Raw genomic sequence first — 10,000 nt, forward strand, 5'->3', positions numbered from 1 at the left:
AACTTACTTGGCCCTCATTGGAGGGCGGCTTAAGTATCCAAGTAGCACAAAAGAAACATCCACAAATATTTCCAAAAATGAAGTGTTTTTCTTTATTTTAAATATTGTCTGATGAGACTGCAAACGTGAATGCAGATTCTCTCAATCTTAACTGAAGCCCTTCATTGAACGAACACAAACACATCAGTCTGTGCAGACACGTGGCAGCACTGCTGCTATCACTGTGTTTGTGTCACTGAACTAACACAGCCTCAGCATGTTTGTGCTCAGACCTCGGCCTGGTCCGGGCTCCGAGCCGTGCTAAAGGGACCTCTGGCTAACACGCCGGGTTCCTGTCGGGCTCGTAGCCGAAAACTAGCTCTACTGTCTGGGTCAACTTTGCTAGCGACGGACAGAGAGAGGCGCTGAAAGGACTGTACTGCTTCAGAGGCAGCAAGCACAGTGTTCAGTCTCATGCTTGGGTCATCAGCTCAGCATTGATGACATATGCTCACTGACGAGTACAAGTTCATTTTGAGTGGATGCTGTTAAAAGTCATTGATCACTTTAAGCTTGAAGTGGTCGTTGTGTCCTTGGGCAAGACACCTTAACTTACCGCCTACTGGTGTTGGCCAGAGGGGCCGATGGCGCGATATGGCAGCCTGGCTTCTGTCAGTCTGCCCCAGGGCAGCTGTGGCTACACCTGTAGCTGCCTCCACCAGTGTGTGAATGTGAGAGTGAATGAATAGAGGCATTGTAAAGCGCTTTGGGTGCCTTGAAAAGCGCTATATAAATCCAATCTATTATTATTATTATTATTATTAAAAGCGCTCCGACGTTTTCGGAGATGTCTGTTACCCACCAGCTCGACAGCTGACCGGGAGCTCGAGGCTCACTCGAGCCGGCGAGAACAGCGCACTCCCGACGCATCATTTTCAGATCGCTGCGGTCTTTTTGCTACTCAGGTTAAACATGATAAATGAGTCACTTAGATAACTTAAAAATCTTATTGTTTGGCTTTTTTCAGGGTTTGATTTGTTCCTGAGTAAATCGGTTTGGCTGAGATTAAAGTTACAGTTTCACACAAACGGAAAACTGATGAAACAGAATTACTCCAGTGTCCTGTTATATTTGACATAGAAAGAACAGACGCTGAGTTTATTCAACTCCACCGAGATAATCTGCGAATTTCATTCAAGTTTAATAAACTATCATCTTGTCTTTATTTTTAGTGAGCACCTGAAACACTTCCAGCTGTAAGCTCATGATAGTTAGAGCAGATGCTGCTGGACGCCTGATCTGATCAGTCGACTAAACGCAAAAATAATCGGTGACTAGCTGACTGTCAAAATAATGGTTTGTAGCAGCCCTACTTGAAGCTAACAGAAGCAGCCAAATAACTGTTTTAACGGCCCCTCCTTCAGCTGCAAGCAAATGCAGCAGCGATTCATTTACTCAAAGAAAGAACAGCAGCAGCCTGTGTTCAGTAAAAAACATTTAAATAAAACCCACCATGGTGGGAGGGAAACCAGCTTCTTTTTTCCACTCTAACCGTGTTTACAGGCCGTTCCAGTGTTTCTGTCTGACACACTCGACCAAACAAAGCAAACAAAAAAAGAGGAAAAGAAACCGTTGAAGAGCACAGCTGCTCCGACCTCGGTGAGCTGACCTTTGTCCTCAACTGAAACCACAAGTGAAAACAGTAAACATTGCATGTTTCTATGTATTAGAAGGCTTTTTAAAAACTGTGACAGCGTCAGATTAAATCTGCTTTGGGTGAATGAAAACAAACACACCGATGCTGTAACCGCCGTGTGTCTCTGCACAGAGCTGACAGACCAACCCAGAGCCAGCAGCTGAAGAACTGATCCATGTGCCGGGCTCAGGTTGCACATCAGCAGAATGACAGACTCTTTGGAGAAGCAGCTGTTAGCCTCAAACCACATTTCACTATGAGTGCCGATAAAAGTTCTAATAAAGTTATTTATTCACTGCTTAATGCATTAGTGATATGACAGTTTGCAGGGAGAGCTGTATGATGCCTGGGCTAAAGCTCCAGCACACATTTTGCTCCCAGCTGTGCTACTCAGCAAATCCCAAAGTCCAGTCTTCATTACATCATCTCATCACACTCGCTCTGCACGACTGTGGTGATGCAGGCTCGCATGCTTTAGCTGCAGTACTCTCCTCCGCACTCAGCACAGTGTGTCAGCGGCTGAACAATTAAATTTGCAGGTGAAAGAGGAAACAAAGAGCCACTGAGAAGACTTTAACACCTGTGTAGCATGAACATCTCTGATGCCACCCAGCACACCCAGCTCTGCAGAGAAAACAGGGAAAGTCGTCCCAGCATCTCCTGATACGTGATGTTCTGCTGCGTGGCTCCGTGCATATACTTGGTTGTTTACATAAGCTCAGTTCATTCAGTTTGCTTTTATTTATATTGTGCCAAATCACAGCAGGCGCTGAAGGTGCTTCATGTAATGAATGACCCTCATTTAGATCATTTATTAGAGCTGATGAAGCCAGGATTGATTTTAGAGTCAGCTAACAACTCAACAGTAAATCATAACTCATGGAAACGTTAATCATGAAATATGGACAAAGAAGTTATGCTACAAAACAGAGCATCCACTGTGAAATATTGAACTAGTCAGCCCCTGCCTTTTAAAACAGACCTGTTCATAAAGACTGTAGAGGTGGAAGCGTGACGGATGCTGGTGGAGCTCTCGCATCCTCAGCTTGGCTCTTCAGGCCTGAACTCCATCTGATTTGGCTGCTTCTTTTCCTCCACACTAGGGCTGCCACAAACGATTACTTTGATAGTCGACTAGTCACCGATTATTTTTGCGATTAGTCGACTAATCAGATCATCATCCATTGGACATAAAACGTACAGCTTATTGCACCAGCAGCATCTGCTCTTATATAACTATCATTAGCTTACAGCTTTAAGTGTTTAAGGTGCTAACTAAAAATAAAGACACGATGATAGTTTATTAAATTTTAATGAAATTTGCAGATTGTTTCGGTGAAGTTTAATAAACTCCTTGCTATCTAAAATATAACAGGACACCGGAGTAAATTCTCCAGCATCTCACACTTCTGATAATCAGCTGTCTGCTTGACGTTTATTCAGCTGTGTAAAAACTATAACTTTAATCTCAGACAAACAGATTTACTCAGGAACAAAAAACACTGAAAAAAGCCAAACAATAACATTTTAAGTTATCTAAGTGACTCATATATCATGTTTAACCTGAGTAGTGAAAGACGGCGGTGGGTTTGAAAACGATCTGCAGGGAGTCCGGTGTTCTCACGGCTCTAGTGACCTAGCCCCCGGCTAGCTATCGAGCTAGTGGGTAACAGACGTCTCCGAAAACGTCGGAGCGCTTTTGAAAATATGCGGTGTCTTGATAAACTGAGCAGATATTTGAGGTTTACACAGCAACATTAATGAAAATATGTTAAACGTTTATTTTGTGACCCAGAAAGAATAATAAGAGTAACATTAAAACTAACTAGCTGCCGCCATTGTTGGAAACTGTGCTGGGCTGCGCTATGAATTCTGGGACACAGCTTCTTCTTCTTCTTCGGGGTTTAACGGCAGCTGGCATCCTTGTACATGCAGTGCTGCCATCTTCTGTTTCAGTCCGTTATTACACTCTTAAATCCTGCTACTTATTCCTGCGTCTTTTGTGATCTTACAAAGCTTCAAACGATGCGTCGACTATTAAATCAGTCGTCGACGATTTTGATAGTCGACGTAATCGTGACTAGTCGACTAATCGTGGCAGCCCTACTCCACACACTGTGGGCCGTTCTGTCTGCGGTGCTGTGTGACACAAAGACAGCCCTGCTGCATGGATACTCTTACATCAATATTGATTAATATCCCAGTAATGACTTGTTTGACCACCCTAATGGTCACCGGAGTATTCGGGGGGTGCACCACCTTGTATGCAAACGGTTAAATGTTGTTTATGCTACATTGTTTCAAACTCTGTGATCAAGGCATTCCTTTGTCTCCCCCCCCCCCAGCCTCTTGAGCTTCTGGGGGGGGGGGGGGCTGTAGTGTTTTATCACAAGCACATCCATGTGAAGGTTTGTTTGATGTTTGGTAAGCGTCCTGCCCTTTTTATGGCTTCACTGTGCTGTGTTTGGTGAACCAGGGATTGAACCACACACTGGGTGTGGGGGAGATTACCCCGTATGACCAGGATGTTGTTAGAAACAGTTGTGATCAGGTCACACAAACGCACCCCCATGACACACACACACACACACACACACACACAGTGCCTTGTCTTTGTAACCAAAGGGGGTTTTACGAGGGGAGGTACTTGTGTAAACTATCGTTTACTGTAACGGGGTTTTCCAATAAAAGGCAGCGAGCGAGGCCGGAGTCATTTTGTGGTAGGATTCGAAGTGCGTTCCTGAGACACCGACGAGGCCTCCCTTGTGTAAGTAAATCGATCGACTGCTGTTGCTTTGTTTTTCCTTCACGACAATAAGTCTCTACACCAGCGGGACGTGGAAACACAGACCCAACACAAATCTTCAAATAACACTGAGGAAATGTTAACATTTTATTGTAAGATCTCTGCTGTTACTGAAGTTTGGCTAACGAACCCACAGAAAGAAAAAAAAGGAGTACTGGCATATTAACCAAAATAAAAGAGAAATGGGGGGTTGTTGTTTATGTTTTCCATTTAGCCGAGGAATCCATGAACCATGCTTGTGGAAAGTAACGCGGTGTAAAACACGCCGGGACTGTATGCACAGGCTGTAATGACATCGTGGTCAGCCCACTGTCTGGGACTGCTGCTGGAGAAATGCCTCATGGGTATCACTGCAAGCTCACCATAGCTGCAAAGTACTCAAACACTACTGTGCAACCTTTACACACTGTTATTAAATACACTGGATACATACATGCATGAATAGGACCTTATTCCTGATTCAAGCCCCAGCTGTAAGCAAAGTTAGTGCACGCATGCACACGCATGCACACGCACGCACACGCACGCACACGCACGCACACGCACGCACACGCACGCACACGCATGCACACGCATGCACACGCATGCACACACATGCACACGCACGCACACACATGCACACGCACGCACACACGCACACACCTGTAAGGACTCACAGGAGTCAAGTAGGTCCAAGAGAGCAAAGAGGAAATCATGCTGCTGTGAGAGTCACCGCTACGCTCCAGCACATCGCTCCGAGTGGAACAAGCCCCGCCTTCATCAGACATGGTTAATTTTGTCAGTCTGACAGCTGGACTGTAGGCACGCCCATCAGCAGCAGCTACCTGCCACGTCTGCTCTGACTTGATAAGAAACCGCAGTGAAATTACAAACCACTGACCCGAGTTTCTCTTTCTCAATGACACAGTCGCTCCGCTTCCCTTTCTTCTGTTCCTGTCACTGCAAAAACTAAATTGTGTTGCACAGAGCCTCCGTGACCGAGCGTGTCCCACTCTGACTCTCATCATGCACCCAACACAAACACTGACATGAGAACGAAAAATGCACTGTTAAGCTTACCTGTATAAAGCTTCCACTGTTTCATCAGGACAAAGTGTCCATGATGATTTTTAATAATGCAGAGCTGTCATTTCTCTCAGGCTAATAAAGCTAATGTTTGAAGTCACAGGCAGGATTGTAGCATCGCCGTTCTCATGCTAATGTTAAGATTTAAAACACGGGGAATTATCTTGACAGGATGACAGCTACGCTGGAACCCTCTGTGGCTCATTACCAAGGTCAGAAGCTCCTCTGAAGGTGTAGTAGTAAATGCAGCATTACAGACAATAGCTACTGTGACCATCACTGAAACCAACACTCAGATGCTCAGCTGCAAGACGAGCGAAGCCAGGAGCAGTACCCTCCACGGGGGAAGACACTGGAGGCCGAGCAGCCAACTCCCTCGCTGTGCCCGAGAAGGACAGCAAGCTGCCCATAGCTGAGGCCAAGCACAGACTCACAGCCTTGGCCTAACAATGCTCGTGTCAGCAGGTCAGGCCAAATTATAGATAATAAAATACGGTTAAAAGTGGAACCTGGGGGCAGTTAGGATTTTGGAAATGCATGTTGTCAAAATGAAAATGACTTGATGTCACAGAATCGACAGCAGCATCCTTTGTCTGGAGTTTGGTACCAACATTTATGAGGACGATTAAACCATCCTTACAAACAACATGAATCGTTATTAACACTGAAAACAGAAGTTATAGAAGCTCCAAGTGGGAGCAAAGTCTGAAATGTGACTCACGTAGTGGGAGAAACTTCGAGCGAGGAATTTGGCTCCCAAATGCGAGTAAACGTGTCAAACCAATGCAGATGCTTCCACCCAGGAGCAGTGCATGCAACAGGAAGGTCATTATCGTCAGATCAAGATGCAAGAGGCAACCATTTAAGAGGGACAGCAGTTCAGCTGCAGCAGCTTCACTCACACGAAGGCCAAGCTTCACATAGAACTGGCTGCGTGTACGTTTACAGTCAGCGACTACGATTAGAAGAAGAAAATGCTCCTCTGCTGCTATGTGATGATATCGAACATCTGCTTCTCAGACTGAAGCTGAAGTATGGGCCGGTGCTCAAAAGGGACCAGTTCAGAACTGGCTGGAAGTCTCATGTTTCCATGGTAACGATGGCTAGGATAACATCTACATTCAGATCTGTCTAAATCGGGATGGGGAGCTCCAGGCCTCGAGACCTGCAGGTTTCAGATGATGATCCAACACAGCTCCTTAAAATGGCTAAATGACCTCCTCAGCGTGTCCCCAGGTAATGAACCCATCATGTGATTCAGGTGTGTTGACCCAGGAAGCTGCAGGACAGTGGCTCTTGAGCCTGGACCTCCCCACCCCACCTCCCGGGTCAGAAACTCTGGTTAACAGCGCACATGATGTTCATGCATCAGTACTTCCGCTAATATAGTAACGTAACACAAAGTGTCCCGAGATGATCGACGTCGAGTCCTATATTGATGCAATTTGGAGCAATATGCACGTGATAGTAGAAGAGCAGCGTTAGCTCAGTGAGGCCAGAGGGTCAGTGCAGTCTCTCAATGGAAAATATCAATGAAAGTGAAGCAATGCTAAAACTACAGACACTGGGCTGCAGGACCTCCATATCCTCAAAAGATGATCACCTCACTTTGTTACTGTGACACATCGTCTGAGTTTTTCTAGAAAGCAGCACGTGGTTTAAAAAATCTACCACAAAAACACAAGTTCAGTTAGGGCTCCAATCACAGCCTGGTCAGCTGTCAATGTGAACATCTGCCTGCACTCTCCAGGAAACACTTTCAGTTTAACGTCCTGTCATTGATGCAAACTGTGGAAAAGTCATGTGTGGAGGACGAGCGAGAGGAGACACTGAGACACCTTTACAGTAATCTAACAAGTCATCAGCATGTCTGATGTTACGGCACCTGCCTCTGTTCTACACGCTGAAGCTGAGCTGAGGAGAGACAGAGCGCCACGGACACGCGCGCCAAGTACAAGGGTTGAGGTAAAATATTCAGGTGTGCTGCACACTTTTGTTCTGGAGAGGGAGCAAGTCAGAACTATCGGGTCTCTGAGGTCACATCGTTTTCAAACCCAGCGCCGTCTTTCGCTTCTCAGGTTAAACATGATATATACGTCACGCAGTTACTTAGTTTTAATGTAACTTTTATTACTCTCTGGGTCACAAAATAAACCTTTAAGATATTTTCAGGCAAGAATGTAGCTGAGTAAACTTCAAATATCTGCTGTTTATCAAGACATCGCATATTTGCAAAAGCGCTCCGACGTTTTCGGAGATGTCTGTTACCCACCAGCTCGACAGCTGACCGGGAGCTCGAGGCTCACTCGAGCCGGCAAGAACAGCGCACTCCCGACGCATCATTTTCAGATCGCTGCGGTCTTTTTGCTACTCAGGTTAAACATGATAAATGAGTCACTTAGATAACTTAAAAATCTTATTGTTTGGCTTTTTTCAGGGTTTGATTTGTTCCTGAGTAAATCGGTTTGGCTGAGATTAAAGTTACAGTTTAGAAAAATCAACCGAGCGTGACCGAAGAGAAAACAGATGATGGTTCCAACGCCGGAGAGATTGTCGAACGGAAGAGCCATAGAAGTTCCGTAGTGTGAAGGTATTTCGGCTATTTCAAGTCTGACAAAAAACAGTGTAGCGCGCACTGTAAATTGTGCCGAAAGCAAGTCTGGAAATACAATAAACTGGTGCATGCGTCACACTGTGCGCCACGTTATTGTTTCGGTGAAATGAATTTCTACAATACTGTTAATTCTACTCTCTGCAGTGTTTAAATGCTTACATATACACACAGTTACTGTCCCTCCACACATACGACTCGGTTCTGCTTCTATGCCCCAGCTTTGTTTACTTTTTCCCACCGAGGCTTCTAGACTTCTGATTGGCCAACATTTCTGCACGGTTAGGAATCTAGCGCCACCTGCTGCTTTGGCATGTTCATAGCAGCGTTTTCCTTCATTTCTGCCTTTATGTGTGGACGGGATTATTTTTTAAAACGAAAACTGAAAATCTCCGTTTTCAAAGATACCCGTGTACGTGTGGACGTAGCCTCAGTCTCTGACTGGAAGCGCTAATTCGTCATTCGGCTTTTGTCAGACTAAAGTAACTGTTAAAACTGTTTGAAAAGCTCAGCTATACAACAAGGAGAGATTGAGAATTTCCTTTTAGTTCTCAGTTTATTTGATATTGACAAAAGTTAGTCAGTTTTGTCTGTTCTTCTGTAAAACAAACTAAGATTTATTTTTAGAATTAATATTTTGTTTCTAAGTGGAATTGACAGTTTGGTCTGTTTCATTTGTTCTATTTTGAAACTGAAACGCTTTAGCGGCTGCCTTTTGTGTAGTTTGCAATATTTGCCTTTATTTATCTGAAAAAGTCTCATGTTCCTTAAGTACATCTACCCTGTTGAACTTATTATGGGAAATAAATATTTAAAAACAAGCTGCTGATTATTTCACATTTTACTTGTGAGCAACGGCACATTTAAATCTTACAAATATAGTTATTTGGCTGATATCGTGATAGATATCGTTATCGCCTGAAATGAAAAAAACATATCGTGATATGAAAAAATCTCATATCGCCCAGCTCTAGTCGACTATCAAAATACTGGTTTGTGGCAGCCTAACTGATACCTTTAAAGAGAAGCTTGGGACCCACCTGTGCAAGCTTGCTTTGATTAAGCTTTATTTTCTATCTACTTTTGGATCATAAAACACTTTGTAACCTTTCTTCTTGAAAAGTGCATATAAAACTTGACTTGCTACACGTAAGAAAGAAAAAGGGGAACAGTTCCTCTCTTGAACAGAGCTGAAACTTTCTCACTGCTTAAAAGAAGAACTGGAAAGAAAGTACCATTCAAAGCATGAGCAGAGCTCAGAAAATAATGAATGCTACACAAAGTTAACACTCTTCCAGAGTCTGAAAGGTCTGCCAGCAAAGACATTCTTCATTCTTAAGCTACCGGCCGTAAACACTGAGCCACGGACGGATTGTTAGACTTGCTGCCCAGTGTGCAGTCACCCACAGCACGCATACGACTCTGACCACCTGCATGTTTACTGTCATTTTGAGAGTTTCCCTGATTACTTTATATCTTTCAAGTCATGATATTGTGTCTCAGTGGGTGATTTGTGTGTTTTGTGACCACTCTCTATAACAGAGTCTTTGCGTAGCCCTTTGTGTTTTTGGTCATTCTCTTTGTTGTTGTCTGGTTGTGGGAGTTTGGGGTCTGGGGGCTCTTCCCAGGTGTTTCATTTCTTAGTTTGGTCGTCATCTTTAACATTTCATGGCTTACATGCTCAGCACACTTTACTCCGCTGGGTCTGGACCGTACCTGATTTTGTAGTTGGGTAAGGTGTGTTTCTTCTTGATGACCCGTTTCAGCTGGTTGACTATGATGGAGGTGAGCTGAGGCAGTGGCCTCCCTTCAAACTGGGACTTCACCTCAAAATCCACCAGTG

General features: G+C 44.5%; 1 protein-coding gene across 1 annotated transcript in view; it reads right to left on the reverse strand.

Annotated features, from left to right (window-relative positions):
- Positions 1-10,000, reverse strand: part of pdzd8 (PDZ domain containing 8) — an 84,999-nt gene that overhangs the window by 74,112 nt on the left and 887 nt on the right. Inside the window, exon 1 of the mRNA XM_024804700.2 lies at positions 9,874-10,000. This exon is cut by the window's right edge and continues 887 nt beyond it. Coding sequence (XP_024660468.1) covers positions 9,874-10,000 — 127 coding nt within the window. The remainder of the gene's footprint in view (positions 1-9,873) is intronic.

This window comes from Maylandia zebra, linkage group LG13, assembly GCF_041146795.1.
Source record: "Maylandia zebra isolate NMK-2024a linkage group LG13, Mzebra_GT3a, whole genome shotgun sequence".
Taxonomy (NCBI): Eukaryota; Metazoa; Chordata; class Actinopteri; order Cichliformes; family Cichlidae; genus Maylandia; species Maylandia zebra.